Below are 23315 nucleotides of genomic sequence, written 5' to 3'. Positions count from 1 at the left end.
TTTAATTTAAAGATTTTTTTTCCTCGCCATGATGTTAAATTAAAAATCAGTTAGTAAAGAATTCGCATGTTATCCATCTGCGGTGTTATTTTGAAATGCCAGAACAATACGCTTGGTACACGTCATATGAAAGTCAGAGTTGTTTTTCTGTGATAAAAGCGTTGCTTAAATTTTCAAATAAAATACATATAAAATATAAGAAGTATGGCGTGGTTTGCTTGAAGCATAGTTAAAGAATAAAAGGTATTTTTGAAGGTTTACAATGTAGGAATGTGCAGTCGTTATGAGCAAATAAATAAATGAACGATAAATAATTCAATAATTTTTTAATATTAATTTTTTTTATTTATATTTATTTATTTATCTACCTGAAATATTTTCAACGGTGGATGGTACTTATTCCAAAGGTCCTTTCGGGTAATAACCCATCATCAGCAGAGAAGCAAATCCTTCTTTCTAGGCTGTAAATTGTAAAGTGGCTGTTTCAAAAACAGCCACTTTACAATTTACTTTTGTTTCTCCACTAATGATGGGTTATTACCCGAAAGGACCTTTGGAATAAGTACCATCCACAGTTGAAAAAAAAAAACCAGGTAGATAAATAAGAAAAAATACAAAATTGAATTATTTATCATTTATTTATTTATCTGCTCATAACGATTGTACATTCCTGCATTGTAAGCCTTCAAAAATACCTTTTACGTATAAAATTCGTTTATTCTTGTATGTTTTTATTTGCCATGGAGACACGTGTGTATAAATATCTTAATGTAAGTATGCATTAGTGTAAATTCTTTATTTATATGAAGAATTGAGAAAATATACCGTGGTCTTATCGATTCCTGATTTGCTAGTGGGTGTCAATATTTTTTTCATCTGGCAGCTTGCTTCTAAATGTCTCAAATGTAACACACACAGGTATACAAATAATGACACGGTTTTGGTAAAAGACCCAAGAGATCCTACCATACCCCCAGCAGACCTGTCTACTTGATCTAATCTGATGGACCTAAAAAGTTTTCATCAACCCTCCTTCCTCCACACACACCACACTTTTATTCTTATTTCTTTTGGATCAACCCCAAGGATTGCCAGATATTGGAACTCTCCAGTTAAACAACAGATTTTTCTTCGTTTCTTTTGTTACCTTTTTGTTTCGCTTTTGTTTGTGTCACTTGAGGACGCAATGGCTGTTAAAATAAATCTTGTTCTCACACGCACGAAAACATTCTTTTCCTTTATTTTATTTATGTATTTATTTTTTTCGAAGGGGGATAACTTTATTCTTCTAGTGTTCTTTCTCACGTGACTATGTACACTTAACTGTTTTGTTTAAATTTTAAATAAAATAAAAATAAAAAAATATGAAAAAAAAGGAAGAAAATCATTGTCTACATCTGTGTCTATCTGGGTTTATATATGTTCGTGTTGTGTGTCGGGGGAGGGGGGCATTGAAAAAATCTGATTTCTCTCCTGAGAATAAGCCATTTCTCCCCCACCCCTACGCAATATCTGGTTGTTATCTGTCATTCCGGACCATTGTTTTCTGTTACCACTCTGCTACTGGGTGGCTTTTTTGAAATTCCAGTCGCTCTTGTAATCTGTAATTGGGATTAACATTTCCTTTTTTTTTTTTTTCCAAAGTGTATCTATAAACACAGCCTCGCACTACATTCAAATTGTTAGTTTCAGTGTGTCTGTATGCATCCATCAGAATGTTTGTGCGAATGTAATACCTTAATGGAGTGTGTTTCTCTCTACAAAGACGCGCACACACACACACACACACACACACATCAGCCGACTACCAAGGTCTCATGTATGATATGAAAAGAAATTGGAACCTTAGGGAGATTTTAATCATACCAGTTATTATAGGTACCACAGGGCTTATTTATGAAGAAGAATCTGAAGTCCTACCTAACTAATATTCCTGGTGAGCCAAGTGCTAGAGAGGTCCAGACAATTACATCTAAGAGAACAACGAGGATACTAAAAAGAGCTCTCGACTGGTATCAAAACGCAGCGGAATGTTCACAGCTGATTTGGTTTCCCCATACCCAGCATTAAGCATTATTATCTTAAAAGAAAGAAAATGAAAAAAAAAAAAAAAAAAAAAAAAAACTAGTGGGAATATCTTATCTTATGAAAGGTTTTCAATGCTGGACCATTTAATGAGTGCAAGAAGTATGATCGAAAATTGCTTTAATGTAATCACAAACATGTTGCTTCTTCGGAATTTGTGTGAAAATATTTTATACTAAAGTTTTTTCTTCTACAAGGAAGTCATCACTTATCAAAGCCTAAAGGCCACTCAAGGATAATGTTAATGACTTAAAATTGACAGAGTTATTGCGTTGGAAAATGTACACACACAGACACGTTCACTTTTATATATATACTAGAATTTCAGCCCAGCGTTGCCCGGGTGTTTGGATGTGTCTGTTGAACAAAAAAAAAGCAAAAAAAAAATAAAAGTGGTAGTAGGAAGGCAGGCTCGAACCCGTACCGCGAAGGAGGAAAAGAACTGGGAAAAAATCTGATGTCTTTGCTGTTACGATCACCGCCAAACCGGAAGTGAATTTTTTTAAAATTAAGGCTAGACAATCCAAAGGAGAGAATGACTTTCGAAAATATTGGCGAAAAAAGCGACCCCTCTGTAGAAAAGTTCCCAGTTGAAGGTGAAGATATTAATGTTTTTAGCCAATTTTTCGATATTTGTCGTCTGAAACGTCGAACTTTAAAATGATACTGATATTGGTAAAATCCGTCGCCTCTGGCAAAAGTTTTAGGCAGACATGCAAACATACATACATATATTTATATATTGATAACTAAAAATTTTCGACCCAAACCGATTAAAAAGCTTGCTCTATCTCTGAATACCCTTTATGTCAAATTTCAAATGTTTAGACCTGAAATTGTCTGAGTTATTTGGTAGAGACCGCAAAGGTCAATATTTTTTTAACTTTGACCCCTATTATGACCCCTTAAAATTTATTGTTTTGGGCTCAAATTGTATTATTAAGTTAGATCCATGTCTAAGGAACCTATATCTAAAATTTCAAGTGTTTAGACTCCCAATTGTCAGGAGTTTGGTAGAGTTCTCAAATGTCAAATCGTTGAACTTTGACCCCTTAATAGCCAAATTTCTGTCCGAAAACCGATCACATAGATTTTCTCAAATCTCAGTACTCTGTATATCAAATTTCGAGTCTGTAGACTGAAAATTAACAGAGTTATTGCAAAGGAAAATGTACACAGACAGACACACAGACACGTTCACTTTTCTAGATATATAGATATATATACATATATAAGTATTGGAACGATTGATCGGAATCGGAAAAATCAGGACTTTTGATGGTGATTTATCTGACGATGTTGTATTATACAATCGCCCATTGCTGTGGCATCGATGATTTTGAACACCAGGTTTAGAATCATGAAGTTTATTATTGTTGTCTCGGGTTTGTATTACTGTACACATAGATTCGAAAAAGTTGTCAAAAAACAAATATATAACAAATAAATGTTATCAAAGGCAAGATAAGTTACTTTTCTACCTAACTGGATATATTTTTCGTGTTTTTATTCAATGTAACATGTTTATTCAGCTCGAAAAACATGTAGTGTTTACATATGTATTGGAAAATTCAAAATGGCGCCCGACCGTCTCTTTAACACGGTAAGTTTGGGAAAAGATATTATAAATAATAAACTAGACAAAATACTATTAAAAAACAACCGAATATATGTCAACTTATGTCACGGTAACATATATTGAGCGACTTTCTAACAGTATTTTGTCTAGTTTATTATTTATAATACCTTTTCCCAAACTTACCCTCTCCGAGAGAGAGTCGGCCGCCATTTTGAATGTTCCAATACATCGGTAAACACTGCATGTTTTTTCGAGCTGAATAAACATGTTACACTGAATAAAAACACAAAAAATATATCCAGTTAGGTAGAAAAGTAACTTATCTTGCCTTTGATAACATTTATTTGTTATATATTTGTTTTTTGACAACTTTTTCGAATCTATGTGTACAGTAATACAAACCCGTTGTCTCTGTAAGAACTATCAACTCACACTTTTATTGTGATTTTCATTGAGTGCCATTATAAAAATATGATAAAAAAGATACTTTAGAATTATAAGTTTATTAAATATTATTTGCTTCATTTAGTATTAGGATGGGAACAACTTTCTCCGAACATGCGAGTTTTAACTTTGCATGACAAACAAAAGTTGATGCTTATTGTGTGTGGATTTTAGGCTTTAACTCTCATGTGACAAGGATTAAAATGATTCTGTGTTCAAATACCTTTAAAAAGGTACAATATAAAAAGAACTTTGTGTTTGTATTACGGATTCGAAAATGGTCGGGCCGATTTTTATGAATTATTATACGAAGATACTTTACATGTCTGGGAGTGTTCTTAGATAGATTTTGTATTGGAATGTCTTCAGGTAAGTATCGATAATTGATAATCGAAATAATCCAATGAAAGAAGGAACAGGCGATCTTGACCATAGTTAACATGTTACACAGCCTAACATCATAAGTTTTATTACCACACAAGCAGAAAGGCCCTGCATATAAAATCAACAGTAGGTTCTTTAATATCACGGGGTGCATTTGAAATGAATTTTTTTGTTTAGAGCACAATTGAAGCAGAATACTTGACTTTTGCATTCTAAACTCTAATGCAAGCCACTATATGTAAAACATAATTTTATAAAATTAACATTAGGTTCTCCACAGTGCAATGTAGACTACAATGTATTGTGTACTAAGACACTGTGAGGAGGCATGTGAAGCCTCCTCTCGACGCACCGCAATGAATCACCAACTAGAGTAGGCTATCAATCGATTTGGTTGAAAAATGGGCGATTTTGATGTGATGGGAGTGTAAAACATTCATTCAATCCCGGGCAACATCGGATCTCTCTACGTGTGTGTGTGTGTGTGTGTGTACATATCTATATCTATCTGGGTGTATAGGATAGAATGAAAGAAAAATATGTACATGCACACGATGTAATAAATATCTGTATATTTGTCTATTTGCGAATAAACACACAATATTGTGTAGTCTATCTGGCAGCAACAGTAATGCCTAAGACCTTATCAATCAGACAAAGTAGTGGTAAACAAAATCGAATGACAAATATATACACAATGAAAGGTCATTTTTCAGCATTCTTTCATAGTTAATTTTCTTGTATGACAGGCTGACCAACCAACACACACTTTATGATATTAAATTCTATGGTAATATACCGGTGCCTGTTATATTTTGCACATATATAATGCATACAGCAACGATCTTATCTTCTCACACACGCACGCACGCACGCGAGGTGCCTTCAATAAGTTTCCAAACTTTTTGGTACAGACATTTAAAATTGTCATAGACCCTTGAAAATTCAATATACTATTGCTATACATCTTATGAGATGACCGACCTATTTTTTTTGATTTCTGGTTCAAATGAACAGCTACAGTAGAAATTGGAATGCATCCTATTACAGCCTGATTGTCACACCTGTGAATTTCAAAAATGCAATCTGGACGTGAGGATATTTCAGAAAAACAATAAACATTTTTAAAACTTTTAAACAGAAATGTATGGAATGCTCCAGACTACTTTTGAACCATCTTCCATGAATCAAACATCAGTTTTTGAGTGGCATAAGAGATTCAAGGAAGTCAGAGTCTGTGAGGGATGAGAGGTGTGGGACGAGTAAGGAAGTCAGAACATTGGAGTTGATTGGCCAAAGAAAGAATTTCATGGATAAGGGCCGTTGTGTATCTATAGAGAAAATAAGTGCACAGTTTGATGTCAGTATGGGAACTGTACACACAATTATTCGCGAGGAACTGAAAATGCAGATAGACTTGCGCAAAGTTTTTTTCCCAAGGGTGTTCCATCCTTTTCACAGAATATTTGACCAATATGAGCATTAAGACAGGTCCTTACCCCCATGCAGACCTTGCTCCCTGTGACTTTTGGGTATTCCCTAAACTGAAGGAAAACCTTAGAGGCTGTCATTATGAGACAATTGAGGAGATTAAAGAGGCTATGACAAGGGTCATTGACATGCTCACACAAGAGGACTTTCATGGTGCTTTCCAGAAGTTGTTGGAGTGGTACACCAAGTGTTTTGCAGGCGGAGGAGATTACTTTGAAAGAAACTAGAGTTTCATGTGTGTATTATCAATAAAAGTGTCCATGCAAAAAAGTCTGGAAACTTATTGAAGGCACCCTTCATATGTATATGTATTCACTATAACAACATTATTTGACAACCTTTTGAAAGAAGAAAATAAATTAAGGTTTCAAAAATAAAAAAATTATCGACATAGATTCAAATAAATGAACAGGTGTTTATTACCCAAGTTTCACCAAATAAGGATCTTTTGTGAAACTTGTACTGGTTATTTGAACTCTCTCTCTCTCTCTCTCTCACACACACACACACACATCATATATATATATATATATATATATATATATATATATATATATCAAACAAGCAGGAATATGGCTTATTAGTGGACTGGCAATGTCATAGGAGAGACGACCAAGCAAAAAAAAAACGAAGCAAAATTCATCCTAAAGCAACAAAACTGAAGCTAGCCTGCCAGGATACTATATATACAAATGTAGGTAAATTTGGCCATATTTTAATGGTTGAAAAATATAGGTTCTTTTTTATCAATGGTCATAAAATTTTAACCATATAATAGTATTATAATCTTCAAAAATCCTGCAAATTTTAATGTAATTTCGTTCCATAGAACCAAAGAAATGAGCATTTAAGTATTCAATTTGGCGACGAATATATATATATATATATATATATATATATATATATATATATATATATATATATATATATATACCTTTATTGGCAATTTTATAAGTTCGAAATCTTAGCAACTATTGATCAGAATTTAACAAATGAAGGCTCATTGGAAAGATAATGACCTGAATTGTGTAGTGGGCTTTGTGACATTTGCTCTTAAGCTCGCACATTAAGGGGATCATCCATTATCCAGAGCTTATTTTTGGCACTTTTTACAGCCATAAAATGTTTCAATCATAGTCATTTGTTTTCCTAGTTTTGCATATGAATTACAAAATATCTTGTCTTGATGGAGGGGAGACTAAAATTTGCTGCTATGGTTTGAAGTGATCTGAAATAGAAGCAAGAGGAGACTTGAATCCAAATATTTCTCATATGTTATATCTCCCCTCTTTGGTTTTCATACATAAAGTAAATTTCACAGTGTATACGGATTATTTGATACTGGAGATATTCATAATCATATCTTATTTCCAATAGAGGGGAAATATAACACATGAGAAATATTTAGAATCAAGTCTCCCTTGGCTGTTATTTCAAATCATTTGAAAGCATAGCAGCAAGTTTTAGTCTCCCTTCCATCAAGGCCAAAGGTTTTGGGGAAATATATATGTTTCCTACTCTCATAACATTCTCTGATATAAGATGTATTTAATCTATTTTTTAGTGTCTGTCTGCATATGTGTGCTTGAATGTTTGCGTATATAATGAATGTGTACTTAAAATAAATGTAGCAATTTATACAACTATATTAATCCCTCATTATATTTATTTAAAACTGTACAGAAGGTCAGAAAAACATTGGTACCGTCGGTTTCAAGCCTAACATAAGGGGGACCAGTTAATGGTAGATAATGTTAGGCTCTCGTCAGCCATATTGTTTTCTGTTTCTTGAAAACAATATGGCTGACGAGAGCCTAACATTATTTACCATTAACTGGTCCCCCTTATGTTAGGCTTGAAACCGACGGTACCAATATTTTTCTGACCTTTCAAGAAACAGAAAACAATATGGCTGACGAGAGCCTAACATTATTTACCATTCACTGGTCCCCCTTATGTTAGGCTTGAAACCGACGGTACCAATATTTTTCTGACCTTTCAAGAAACAGAAAACAATATGGCTGACGAGAGCCTAACATTATTTACCATTAACTGGTCCCCCTTATGTTAGGCTTGACACCGACGGTACCAATGTTTTTCTGACCTTCTGCACAGTTTTAAATAAATAAATATTTAGCTCTTATATCGAAACCTTTTTTGTAATCGAGCACTTTGATGGAATTCTTTCCCCAAAACAGTGAACACACATACACACACACACACACACACACACACACACACACACACACACACACACACACACACACACATATATATATATATATATATATATATATAGGGTTGCCCAGAAGTCACTTTACAATTTGAAAATGAAACAACTTTTTCTTAAATGATTGTATTTGATTAATTCTTTTTTTGTTACACAGTTTAGACTGTGAAAATTTGTTCTGACTTAATTACAAAAGATAATGTCTCTTAAGTGACCTCTATTCTTGGCTTCAAAGTCGAGCTCTTCCTAAGCTATTTCCTATGCTAGTTCTTAACATGGGAGGTTGTAAGGAAAGAATTTCCTTTCGTATGTTTGCTTTAAGTTCTTGGATGGTTCGAGGATTATTTGCACACGAAGGTATTTTATGCGACTGGTAGTGTTCTTAGATAGGTTTTGTATCAGAATGTCTTTGATAAATATCGATAATCAAAATAATCCGATCAAAGAAGAAACAAGTGATTTGAACTGAAATTAATACCTTACACAGCTTAACATCACATTTGCATTTGAGAAGTTTTATTACCACACAAGCTGAAAGGTTCCTCATATAAAATCAACAGTAGGTTCTTTGATATGATGTTTGAAATGAATGTTTCTGTTTAGAGCACAATTATAGTATGATAATTGACTTTTTGCATTTTAAACTTTTATTCAAGTCATTATATATAAAAAATAATTTTTTATAAAAATCAACAATAGGTTCTCTACAGTGCAATGTAGACTACAATGTATTGTGAAATAAGTCATAGTGAGAGGCATATGAGTTTCATCCCTGTGCACTGAGATGATTCGCTAACCAGAGCAGGCAATCAATCGATTTGAGTGAAAAATGGGCGATTTCACCGATTTCGATGACAAAAAAAAAATATGGCAATGTGAAACATTTGTTGATCCTCATTCAATCCTGGGCAACGTCGGCTCACCATACTAGTGTGTGTGTGTGTGTGTGTGTGTGTGTGTGTGTATATATGTGTGTGTGTGTAGGCAATTTGTATATACATCTAACCCTTTAATATCTAAGTCTATAAACTTAACTGTGTTTCCCCAACTTTGTGTGCTTCCTCAGCAGGTGCATTAGGTAATGGTCGAGGAGTTGGGTCGTTGGGGGGGGGGGCTTTTCTTGTAAATCTTTAGTTACCTCACTTTTTATCTTAGCTTTTATTTATTTGTGTTTCCTCGGGCTGAATTTCCCCCTTCCTCCTCCTTTCTTTCTATTCCTTTACCCCCTCCCTTTTTTTTTGTACTCCCACCTCACCCCACGTGATAAAAGAGAACTTTGCTCTTTATTTATTCACTTCTCCTAAACAAATCGCTTTATTATTTTGCTTCTTCTTTATTGTATTTCTTTGTATTAATTTGCAAAAAAAAAAAAAAAAAAAAAAAAAAAAAAGGGACCAGGTCGTTCCCTTAACCCAGTTCAACATTCAAGCACATCCCTAACGGCATGCTTACGGTATTAACTGTTCATTATGAGTTGCCATAGCCCCAGTACGAAATTTTTAGAGTAAAGTTTTGCAATATTTTTTAGATGACGTGTTGTTTTGCGTGGTTTCGACCTCTATCATTATCATCATCTGTATTATTTAAATTATTCAGGCTCTCTTCTCATCTTGGATGTTATTCTCACAACGTTTTAGCCGATGTAACCTCCGCCTTTCTTCATGTGCATCTTGTCGAACTCAATAATCTTTATGGAATTTCGAACGGTACCTTTCAGTTATAATTTCATACAGATTCTTGTATCCAATAAGATGCACCTGAAGAAGGTTGGAGGTTACATCGGCTGAAACGTGGTGAGAATAACAACCAAGATGCGAACAATAGTTTGAATAATATAATCAATCCTCATCTTGAAGATTCTGAGGCATCATCATGATTTTAATTGTAACTGTTTTTTTTGGGGGGTGGGGGCGTATTAATTAGCAAAAGAGACATGTACTGTCTACACTGCATTTTCAAACAACCCATATGATGCATTTTTATATACTTATATATAAAAGTCACTTTGTGTGAGTTTCCTATAGACTTCAAAACGTCTGGGTCGATATATATGAAATTTCTCACAAATGTACTTCATGTATCTGGCAGTGTTCTGAGATAGTTTGTGTATCAAACTACATCCGATAATTATTGAAAATCAATAATCGAAAAAATCTGATTAAAGTAGGAAAAGTCCAATTTTGACCAGAATCAACACTTTCATACAGCCTAACATCACAGGTGCATTTGAGAAGTTTTATTAGTGCACAAGCAGAAGCAAAAGAGCCTGGTGTATAAAATCAAGAATAGGTTCTTTGGTAAGACAGGGACGTGTTCAAAATGAATGTTTCTGTTTCGAGCATGATACTTGAGTTTTGCATTTTAAACTTTAATTCAAGTGATTATATAAAAATAATTTAATAAAATCAACAGTAAGTTCTCTACAGTGCAATTGATTGAAAAATGGGTGAGTTCACCAATTGCGGTGACAATAAAAGTATGGGAACTGTAGAACATTCGTTGATCCTTATTCAACCCTGGGCAACGTCGGGTATCCCTGCTAGTCTAATGTTTGCATCTGGGCTAAAAATTGACATAAAAATTGGTGAATTGTTGCATTAAAACTTGCGTCAATCATGCACATTCGAATAAATACGTTCATTATCAGTCAAACTTGTTTTCTGTATTTTTGACCTTGTGTTATCACATTACAGTTATATTGCCCATGATTTTGCCACTATATCGCTCTGGTATAGTAGTGTGTAGAGATCGGTGTGTCTCAAAGACAAGTTCAAGTCCTAATACTGAGAAATAAAGGGAGCCACCAGAATAGGCTGTTGTTGAGATGACTTATTCTCTGTTGGCTGAGGTATGGTTCTGTATAGTTCAAGGAGGTCCACCTTCCTAGGCTTTCGTTTCTCACCGTTTATTGTTAATTGCCTTAGGCGCCCCTACTGAGGAATGCCAATGAGACTACCCAGGCATTTTTTTTACAGGCAAAAATGCTCTTTCTCTAGGACACTGGCTTTTCAAATCTCACTTTCCCAACCTTGAGTTTCCTCTTCCTTCTGTGGAAGGGAGATAAATATGAGAAAGAAAGATAGTCTGAATATGATTGGATGCTGTTCCCTCGCTCCATTCCAAGAATTTTAAACCAATGCATTTATTTAATTCTTGGACACATAACCTAGTGAATAAAACCGTTGGTTAAGTGTAATTTTGGGGGGAATTCTCCCTAGTGAATGAAATAAATGAATTAAATCTAATGACCTCAGAGGAAGATTAAATTTGAACTGTATAGGGAAATGTATGCAGAACAGAACACTTCATTGCTTTACACAAATTAAAAGAGCAAATGAGATGTAGGACAGTTAAGCTCACAAGGTCAGTTTGCATGAGAGAGCTATTAAAACATGGAGGGAATTGATGCGGATAGATTTGAGAGAAGGATAAATAAATAAATACTTAGATAGAGGTAGGTTGGTTTAGAACTAAATTTCTGAAAGTTGTACAGCAGTCAACATGTAAAAGAAAAGATGTAAAATTAGTAGTTATGATGGTTTTATAGCATTGTATGAAATAATTATCCTATATATGTTATTTCCCATTGTATGAAATAATTATCCTATATATGTTATTTCCCATTGTATGAAATAATTATCCTATATATGTTATTTCCCATTGTATGAAATAATTATCCTATATATGTTATTTCCCATTGTATGAAATAATTATCCTATATATGTTATTTCCCATTGTATGAAATAATTATCCTATATATGTTATTTCCCATTGTATGAAATAATTATCCTATATATGTTATTTCCCATTGTATGAAATACTTATCCTATATATGTTATTTCCCATTGTATGAAATAATTATCCTATATATGTTATTTCCCATTGTATGAAATAATTATCCTATATATGTTATTTCCCATTGTATGAAATAATTATCCTATATATGTTATTTCCCATTGTATGAAATAATTATCCTATATATGTTATTTCCCATTGTATGAAATAATTATCCTATATATGTTATTTCCCATTGTATGATACTAAGTAATTTGATTGTAATTCTTTCTTTGCCATTAATTTTTTTTTTCTCTCTTTTCTTTCACTTGTAGCCAACCTTGGGTGTGAGTGCGGCCAACCATGCCCTTTTGTTTGTTCTTACTGGACCTGTTGGACCATACTTCCCCACTGGACTGAAACCGGTGTCGCTTGTTGCTGATCCAACATTTGTGAGGGCATGGCCAGGAGGATCTGGGGCTTACAAGATGGGATCGTAAGTATCCATGTATTTATCTGAAATAGCAGGGCTACCCACCATCACCAGGGTCTAAATTTCCATATATAATATATACATGACAATAATAAAATTGAAATAAAACATAAGTGTCTGCATTGAATTGTAATTTAAAATCTTTGAATTCATTTTGGAATAAAATCCAAGTAAAAATAATTACACTTGGATTAGGTTCGAACTCCAACTCCTGCCAGAGTTAGTCTTGTGGGAGAGAGAGTAAACCTTACCTTCAGACGTCAGTTATCATGGAACGGTGGGCAGGTGAGTATCAGGTATTGGGTGGAGGAATACCCTTATTTGCTCCATGAGAAACCCCTTCATGCTCAGAAAGTAACGGTATGGTGCGCTATGTCTGCAAGAGACATTATCGGCTTATTTTTTTTTTAATGAAAATGAGGCTAGTAATGCAGTCACTATAAATGCTCGGCGCTATGTTGAGATGATAACTTTTTCACTCCTCAACTTGTCCGTTTTGCAGTGGATGAGCAAACACTTTTCAAACAAGATGAAACCACAAGTCGCATGCAAAGAATAATTGCCATTGGTGTACTTAATGCTTTATTTTCAGGTCATGTCATTTCTTGCAACAGAAATATCCCTTGGCCTTCTCGTTCACCCGATTTGAGTGCTTGTGACTATTTTTATGGGGTTATCTTAAAGTGAAAGTGTTCGAAAGTTACCCATCTACAGGGTGGTCAAAAAGTCAGGTAACATCGCAATCTCCTCTTCAATAAATAACTTTAAAGACGCTATTGTATCAGGCCCCAAAGCCAGAAATCAGGAGGGGTAAGATCCCTATATAAGATTATAATGGATCATATTGTTTTTTCTACCTTTAACATGTTACCTGACTTTTTGACCACCCTGTAGAACAGTTCTGGCTCTCAAAGAATACATTACAAACGAGATTGAGGCAATACCCATATATATGTTGTAAAAAGTCATGGAGAACTTTTACATCCAAATCCAAGAATGGCATGCCACTAATGGTACCCTTTGAAAGAAGTAATTTTAAAAAAAATAGTATTGCTTCTTCATTAAAAAGAAAAAAAAAATGGTAAAGAATATAAATTTCATTTATGTATGATAAAGTTGTTAAAATCTATTTTTTCAATTACTGATTAATTTTTTAAAATCTTCCTGATTCATTGGCGGCCCTGTATCATTTTTTTTTTTTTTTTTTTTGTCACATGAAAGAAACTATATGAACTGAGTGAAAGTTATAGTTTTGTAATCATTTGTTGTGAAAAAATAATTGAATGCAAAAAAGATGAAGACAAGCGTTTGCTCAGTTTGTATAGAACTTTTTTGCTTAAAGGTTATTTTTTAGTTAAAGTTTTATTTCGTATAAATGTGTAAAACGAAGTTTTTTAGTTAAAGTATTTTCGTATAAATGTGTAAAACGAAGTTTTTTTAGTTAAAGTATGTGTAAAACGAACTTTTTTAGTTAAAGTATTTTCGTATAAATGTGTAAAACGAAGTTTTTTAGTTAAAGTATGTGTAAAACGAAGTTTTTTAGTTAAAGTTTTATTTCGTATAAATGTGTAAAACGAAAAAAAGCTTTTTTTCTTTCCTTTCCTTTGGTGAAGTGTGAAATTTAGAAAAAGTTCAGCGACTTGTCGCTGGTAATTACTGCAGGCATGATTATTTATATCTGCAATAGAGTTGAAATTGTAGATTGCTTTGTCTTAAAGTTGGGTACATGAGAAATGCCTTGTTATTCAGCACCAAGTGCAAGTGTGTCATGTACTGCATTGTGCTGATCTGACTCGAATGTTCAAATACTGACTCTTATAACAAATGTCATGGAACATTCTAGAAGTTTTAGTTTTGTCACTAAATTATATGATTGGATGGATCATATAATTTAATGACTGTCCGTGCATGCTCGTTGCTATTTTTTCGAAACATTCGAATGGTAACATTTAAATAAAATACACAAACATGAGATATGATAGAAAAAATAAAAGAAACGTATCATAAACTTTTAATTTAAAAAATTTTCATGAAAAACACATTCTGCTATATAGCCTGGAAAATTTAATGTACTAGTTTTTCAAAGAAATTGATATTTAAAAACAAAAAATTAAAACGGAAAATTTATTGAAAGAAGTCCAATTTAAATGTATTATTTTCATCAATACTTGTCCAGGAAATAAAACAATATTGCAAAACAAAATTATATTTTCTTTTAAAATCAAAATAAATCATTCGATTAAAAAAAAAACAGTAAAAATAATACTTAATTAATAAAATGCTTTTTCAAAGCCAACATGCAAATTTGTTCACCTTGCGACTGATATTGCATATACATAAGCAGTACATGAAAAAGATAGCATATCTGTTGTATAAAGTTGAATTAACTTGAAATAAAGTATGTTGACTTTACAGTTAATGTGAGAAATGGAAGTAACTTTCATTTTTAATCATTTTGAAGAAGGTATAATGAAACCTCTTTAGTCATTGAAGACTTCCTGAGAATCAAGAAATTACATTATGATTTCAATAATGCTGACAGAAAGAAAGGCAATGTATCAAAGGCTTGAAAGAACCTGAAGAGTTAACAAAGAGTTCACTGTTCTCATTAAAACCAAAACAAAAGCTGGAAAAGGTCATTATCAAACATGGTCATCAATGAGACAAAGAACAGTGAGGAAGATAAGTGTTAACAGATGTGTGCATAAAAGAATCACATTTGGAAAGCGTCTGTTTTAGACAAAAGATGTAACAGGATTAGATGTTGGATGTGTGAAAATAAGGTTAAAACGAAGCAATCACATGTTCTAATTGTATTAAGGAACCGGGTGTGCTTCTTTTTACTCGACAATCGCTAACCCCAACAGAGTTTCCATAATCTCCTTCATCTTCTCTTCTGGCCGTGTCGTCGGCTCTCACAACTGCTGAGGAGGTGAGCACTTGGGTTCACAAGTATAAAAAAAATAAAACAACTCAACACAAACTCAAGAGAAACAAAAGACTCCAACACATTCTGTCTATGTCGGTTCAGCTCTGGGTGCATGTGTGTGATGTGTGACACCAATGTGGGGAAACAAGCCTTTAAACACTAAGATCTACATCTGCATCTTCTGTCAAGGCCGTGTTCATCAGTTGCTGTCAGCTCATCTCGATCTGCTCTGAGCCATGACCTGCCTTCAACTGTTTCCAACCAGATACTGTTCTCAACTGTCACACATCCAAAACTCTCTGTAAACTGTTCGCAATGGTCATACAATTCATTGCTATTCCTGTAAACTAACTCTAAATATATTGACCTCTATTGTCCGGCCCTTTTGTCCCAATCACTGCCACACCTTGATTAACAATCCTATTTCAGCTATATTTGTGTGCTTTAGTGTCTTTCCACCAACCTTACTTCTTATACCTTTGTTCTGCTGATACACTTATTTCCTCTTTTTTGTTATATTTTTCTTCTTTATTTTGTAATTCCTAACTCTGGTGGAGGGGGCGTTCATAGTATCACGGTATTTTGTATTACTTTCCTTTGATGTAAATGAACACATGTACAAATTGCCAGATTGTTTTTTTTTTTTTTTACATCATTGTTGTTCTAGCCAGAATTGAAATCAGTACACCATCCAGAGCAGACATATTTCATATCGTCATCGATATTATAAATCTACCTTAGTCTCATGTTACAGATTATAAAGTTTGATTGTGTAGTTGTTTAATTTCTTTTTTCCAATAAAAGATGAAGGTGTTTTCATTTGAAACTGTGATGTTGCCTGTTGATTAACTGTTGGATTAAGATAAACTTTCCATTGCAGTTTATAATTGCTTCAATTAATTTACCAACATTCTTGAACATGATTTAAACACACCAGAGATATCTTTGTTTTGAGAAATAAATAATTTCAATGCAATTGGGACACATCATCAGTGATGTCTCCCCCGATTCATTGATGGTTTTGGTTGTTCGAAACATCATACCATCTTCTTGGATTGACCCAGTTAGGGTTGATCAGATCCCGGCCTGTGTATCCAATCTTTTGTTGCGAATTTGTAAAAGTATTGTCCTTCTTGGTTGCACAAAATAACACACAGGCCAAGAAAAAGGTATTTATTTGCTCCCCCACCGAGCAAATTAGGCACAAGGCTGAATTTTAATGTGAGGAGTGAAGAAGAAGTGGGGACCAACTCCCCGGGGAGTAGGGGAGCTGAATAGTGACAATTGGTATGAAGGGTTGCCCCTACATTGACCAAGGTATTATATGTGAGGGAAACCCCACATATGGTCTTTGCTTGCAATATCTGCCGGAACAGATACTATACTTTGATCCCAGCCAAAAGGCCAAGAAAAAGGTATTTGTTCCCCCACCGAACAAATTAGGCACAAGGCTGATTTTTAATGTGAGGAGTGAAGGGGAAATGGGGACCAACTCCCCGGGGAGTAGGGTAGCTGGATAGTGACAATTGGTATGAAGGGTTGCCCCTACATTGACCAAAGTCTTATATGTGAGGCTGCCCCCACATATGCTCTTTGCTTGCAGTATCTGCCGGAACAAATACTACACTTTGAGATATTAAATCTTTTATTCATGTTAAAAATACAGTCAAAATCAACGATGAACAAAAAACTTAGGCACATGGCCAACTCAAAAGGTGGGATTGTGGGGGTCGTTGGTCATCCTTGTCACTCCAGAACTAAACAAAATCAAAAGTTTCTCCCAGCTAGTATCTTCTTTCACCATAATGCCGCATTCACCCTTTCATATTGGGGGACGTCCTACTTAACTCCCAGTTTTTAAAACATTTTTTATTGACGTGTAAAAAAAAAAAGATAACAATAAAGTGGTACAATAATCTTGGCCAAAAGGCCAAGAAAAACTTAAAAAGCTAAGAACAGTATCTATTAACAACAGACCTTTGATCTTAACCAAAAAGGCCAATCACAAAAGTGTTACAGACGGACCGATAGACCATGAAGTGAATTATAGAGTCACTTGCACGTGACTAAAAATGTCATTTTATTGAATTTATCCTCTAGTCTGGAATATAAAGTTTACAGGGTATGTTTTTATTGGCTTGACTTTTCAATTTATAATTATTTATTTTATACTTATATTACCCTACACCTCTCTGTCATCGGATACTTCAGCTAGTTACTAGTAAATTACAATCATGATATTGTTTATTATTATGACATACATTTGTATTTTTCACTGTCTTTTTTATAGGTGAGAGATAATGATGTTCACCAAGTCAATAGTATGACTGTCTATCTCAGACATTATGAATATCTGTCACGACCAGATAATTATCCCAAATAACTTATACCAATCAAGTGATGTCTTTATAATCATACTGTCTGCCATGTTGGCTCATATGTCTCTAGTTAATCTTATTCTTTGTTTTTTTTTATTTGTTGCTATTTATCTATACTTATTAATGACACCATCATCCATTCATGCTATTTATTTATTGGCTTATTAAATGCCAAATGATATGACAACCTGACTGCCAGTTTTGTTTTTTAAACAGTTCATCTTATGATTTATTTTCCCCCATTTCTTTGAAACAACAATATTTTGTAACATTAGTTGTGAGCAGAAGTCTAGTGATGCCCGGGGACCAACTCCTTGATTGAATGCCTCAAATAGTCACATAAAAGTCTTAGAAATATTATGAGAAAGGGAGATAGTTTTAATATGATTAGATACCCCCCTCCCTCCCAACATGGCTTTGCAGATGATTTTTTTTTATATATTTGACAATGTGCAGAAGTCTAGTGGTACCTGGGAGGAGGAAGGCAACTCCTTCATTGGATGTCCCGAAGACTGAAATACAGGGTGTCCCAAAATTGATCATGGATTTTGATGAAATCTCTTATTTTTCTAAAACCTTTTTCTTGAACTATGTTCACCTTGTTAAAAAAATATACTATGCATAACATGTTATAACTTGTTAAAAAAATATACTATGCATAACATGTTATAACTTGTTAAAAAAATATACTATGCATAACATGTTATAACTTGTTAAAAAAATATACTATGTATAACATGTTATTGCTTTATCTGTAATGGTATTTTTGCCTGCACAATTATGATCACAGGTAAATGACTAAACTAAGCGAGAAAGTACGATTTATCTTACGTGTGCGCCGATTGCGTCTCTACAAATTTCAAATCTATCCTTAACAGTTCTAAAAACATTTAAGAAAGAAAGCTTTCCGGTGTTATTTGTTGAAATGTTGAATGCATTCTTTGGATTATCTCGATCATCAATTTGTTTCTGGTGCATGTTTGCTTTGATGCAAGTCTGGAGAATGTGAAGGCCACTGTATGGATCCTCCTTGAATAATCAGTTTATCTGGAAAACGTCTGTTCAGATACTGCCCCTTCCCCAATAATATGTATTTGCAGATAATTTCATATATTTGACAAGATGAAGACATAATTGCTCCAGTTAGTTTCACTGTCAATTGATGAATGACAAGTCAAGTCCTAGTTTATATAGGTCTCTTTACATATAAGTTAAAAATAGATTTGCACTGAGAATAAAATGTCCAGATCTGATGAAAATTTTTTGAGTTTTCATAAAATCTGCATACATTCATAGAATATTTTCAAGAGAGATTTGAAGCCTGGATTAATGTTTACTTTAGGATAATTTACATCGGTAGAGGATAATTCCCAGAATATCTTGTGTTACTATGTCTAATAGCATAGAAGTAATTAGCATATAAATGCATACACCTCATTTTTCTTATTCTTTTTATTCACAAAGAAATGTACAAACGAATGTTTACACTTGTATAATAAACAAGTTTATTTTGCTAATTTTTTTACCCACTTAATAATCTTTGCCGTCTTTGTTCCGTTTTTGCTTTTCGTCCTGATCCACCATTTTGGTAGCCACCATTTTCTCAAGTTTTCCCCGTTTCCTGTCTCTCAAAATACCCCCCCCCCTCCTCAAACACATACGCACATGATCTTCTGGACACACCCCGCTTCTACTCAAACTCCATCCACATCGTTTTCCGGGTGTTCCTCCCAGCTCCAGTCATTCTGGCTTCTCAATTCTTACAAAATCATTTCTGATCTTTTAAGATGATCTCAGATATATGTAGAGGCCAAAGTTCAAATGTAAATAAATAAACTGTGTGCATGACCTCATATTGTAATATTCTTCTAAAATGTTTGTTCCTCTGAAATTCAAGAATCAAACAAGTTTTTTTTTTTTTTTTTTTTTTTGCCAATTGAAAAAAAAAAAAATCCGTGTTTAAAAAAAGAGGATTCATTCATTTATGTATGTATACATAGGCAACTTGAAACACTTCTGAGAGGAGAAGAGCAAAGTTCTGATAACGGTAGCAAGTCTTGTGTCTCTTAAGGATTCATAACTTGCTCTGGTTATTTTATTTGTCCCCTCTCCAGGAAGTTAGATACAAGGTTAAGTGTTGGGTTTTGATGAAAGTGTTTCTGTGGAGCAAACTAGATTCGAACTTGGCGCACCCAGGTTTCCAGTCTATGTCCTTAACCAACGTCATCTCCAGAGAGGGTTCTTGTTGTAAATGTTTAGATGAAGCAATGTTGCAGCACTTGAAGCACTGGTAGTAGTTGGGTCTGATTTTTCTACTATTTAAAAAGAAAAGATTTTATACTCACCATAAGGCAACTTAGAGAGCGACTCTTAGTCTAGGAATGTTGGAACTTTATTTAAAAATCATAATTAACATTTTAAATCTTGATTTTATTTCATTCAGTGTCATGAACGCGTTTCATGCTAAATTTGGTACAGTTCTATTCAATAGTTTAAAACTATTACAGTGAAACCTCTAGATACAAAATTAATTGATACCAGTTTGGCTTTTGTATCTTGAAAAGCGTTTTACACATAAATCGTGTAATCAGTCCAAAATGCTGTCAAAAAAAAACACTCATTAAAATTTATAATAAGGGTAAAACAAGAAATAAGAGATAGTGCCTAACTTGACCATTAATACATTAACTTGCTTTTTGGTTTTACTTTTCATTGACATCCAAATAAAGTTTTACTTAATAAAAAAAAGATTGAGAGATATAACATAATCTTTTAATCGTTAGTTTAATCATTACACGGAAGGTCACAAACTCAATCAAATTTATGGACACGCGGGAAGAAAAAGGATTCAAAATGAAACGAATCTTTCTTACAGTTAATTTGCAATTTCGAATAAAAATAATAGCAAAATCCCCCACTCTTTAAACGATTTCAGATGTACATTTTACAAATGTGGTAAAAAAATTGTAATGAATACATTAATTTTTCAATTTTAAAAATAATTTTAAAGATGGGGAGGTTAAGTAGAAAAAATAAATTCAAGTCCAAGAAAAAAAATGTTTTCCAGATAAAATCAACACAAATATTTCTAAAAAAAAAATACTAAAAAAATTTTTTAATTTAAATCGAAGTAAACTCCCGCTTTTAAAGAGATTTTCAAAGAATTGGGTTCCTGAAAAATAGTTTTTCTGTCACTCGTTTCTTTCGTATCCTGAAATATTTTTCGTATGCAGGAACAAAAAAATTTTCATATCACATTTTGTAAGCCGAGTCTTTCTTATCTAGAGGCTCCACTGTATTAGTATTTTAATTTTTTATGACATACTTGGCATCATAAAAGCTCTTCATATTTGGTAGAACTTTTCCCCCCAATAGTCATTCAGTCATAAATATTTATTATTACTTTTTATTCACTTGACGTTCTCACATGAGTCATTACTAGTGGTCGCTCACTGGCAAAAACAAGTGATGTTCTTTGAAATCCAAGTGACAGCAAGTCTCCTCAGATTTGGAATTCTTTCTGCTTATTTCAATTCATGTTGCAACTCGCTCTGCATTTACATCAAATTCTTGTTGATAGCATCCATTAGCTTTCCCTGGGATTTGAGTGACAATAAACTTTCCCTGGATTACAATACTCTCAATACCTTTCCAATAAAGGTTTGGATGGTGCTCTTTTTGTGTGTGGGTGGGAGTATACGAATTTTCTTACGTTACCCTAGCAGTTTCAGTTCTCTTGTATTTGTCTAAAATTCTTTCTGTATTTTTAATTGCATTTTTGTATAATTAAAGAAAAGGTAGAGAGTAAAGTTGTGTTAGAATGTGATATAAATATGAGTTTTTTGGTTTGATGAGATCTTTGTGCTAATCCTAAAAAAAATTGTCAATACTATGGAGACAAAATTTGCAAAACAACATTCTCATTTGCATAAAACCTTTTACCTACTGGAATATTCATTTAAAAATTTTTATTTTTATTTTTTTAGAATATCAATCCAATCTTTTCTGCTGAGAGTGATTCAATATTATTAGCAATTATTTATACAACTGGTTTAGTTTACACAAAAAAATAAAAAATATGAAAACTCATCATTAATAGATGATGCAAATGATTTTCTTTGTTCAATTCAATTTTCTTATATAATGGTGAAAAAAAGCAGTTATTAATCCGGAAGAATTGCTCTGTGATAGCAAACTTTAGCTCTGTCATCTAAATATGTTAAGTCTTGGCAATCGGAAACACTGTTCTTGCTGACATCACAGCCAACATTTTGTTTATTTATTCATATCTAATTTGATGTGATCTTAACTAACTCACTAAAATCTGTTAATCAGTAATCAATCTAGTGACATTTAACCACCTTAGAAATCCTAAGATTCTCTCAAACCAATAGTATGGATTTAGGCCTTCCTGTGAATATCATAACATTCGTCTTTAAATGCATATACTAATATACTACATATTGGATAATTTCGGTGAACTCAGGGCAGTAGCGTTAAACTTCTCCAAAGCCTTTAACATAAAAGTTTTCTCACGAATATCAACTATCAAGTATTATTGAGTAAATATTCAATATAATTAGATCTTTCTTAGCTAAAAGAAAGATCCTAGTTGTCCTCAAACATAATCACATGAACGTGAGTTTGCCCCAGGGGTTGATACTTGGACCTATATTATTCCTGATCTTTATAAACGACCTCTCTGATTAAATAACATCAGAGATAGATGTATTTGTTGATATCACCATGCTTTATTCCCAACATAAGGACATATGAAACATTCACACAAGCAAAATGGGTAAATCCTTGCGAAATGACTTGCAGCCTTTTGTAAAATGGGGGCCAAAAATGGATATTAACATTTAATGTTACCAAGACAAACCTCCTTTCTTTTAACAAGTATAAGAAACCTTTCCAACCACTGATTGTCATGGCTAAGAGCACCTTGCTCGAGAATCCGATGTTTTAACTTTTCAGCCTGACATACTTAAGTAAAATAAATACATAGAAGATACTGCCAAGTATGCTGCAAAGAATGTAGACTAGCTCAAATACTCATACAAAGAAAGGTTTGTAATACTCAGGCACTCTTGGACTCTATTGCCATAACCGATGGCAGCAATATTTAAGTCTTCCCGGCCTAACTTTCTCAAGCAACATGAAGTGGAATAAGTAGATGCTGCCAAGTCTGCTGCAAAGAAAGTAGGCTCTATCTATTGAGCTAGAAAATTTCTCACACCGGTCAGTATCCTATTTCTCTATAAAGCCACTATTTACCCGTGCATGGAGTATTGTTGTCAGATCTGGGCTGGTGCACCAACCACTAGTCTCTCCAGTCTCTGGACAGGGTACAAAAGAAACATTTCTAACCTCATAGACCTCACACTCTCTGCCGAACTCCAACCCCCTGTCATATCGCCGCAGTGCTTGTTTTACAAATACTTCCATGGAAATGAAATTACTGCACTTGTATCTCCCCTCAATATAAATACTTCCAACCCACCTGACTAGCAACAAAATCAAACACC

At 33.6% G+C, this 23315-nt stretch overlaps 1 protein-coding gene across 2 annotated transcripts in view; it reads left to right on the top strand.

Moving 5' to 3' along the window:
• Positions 1–23315, top strand: part of LOC145255794 (branched-chain-amino-acid aminotransferase, cytosolic-like) — a 1034811-nt gene that overhangs the window by 995510 nt on the left and 15986 nt on the right. For both annotated transcript variants that reach the window (XM_080114482.1, XM_080114489.1), the window contains exon 6: positions 12323–12483. In XM_080114482.1, coding sequence (XP_079970608.1) covers positions 12323–12483 — 161 coding nt within the window. The remainder of the gene's footprint in view (positions 1–12322; positions 12484–23315) is intronic.

This window comes from Euprymna scolopes, chromosome 3 (genome assembly GCF_053919585.1).
Source record: "Euprymna scolopes isolate OS-2025 chromosome 3, ASM5391958v1, whole genome shotgun sequence".
NCBI lineage: Eukaryota > Metazoa > Mollusca > Cephalopoda > Sepiida > Sepiolidae > Euprymna > Euprymna scolopes.
Note: the sequence above shows the minus strand (reverse complement) of the source record. Positions and strands in the feature narration are given on the sequence as shown.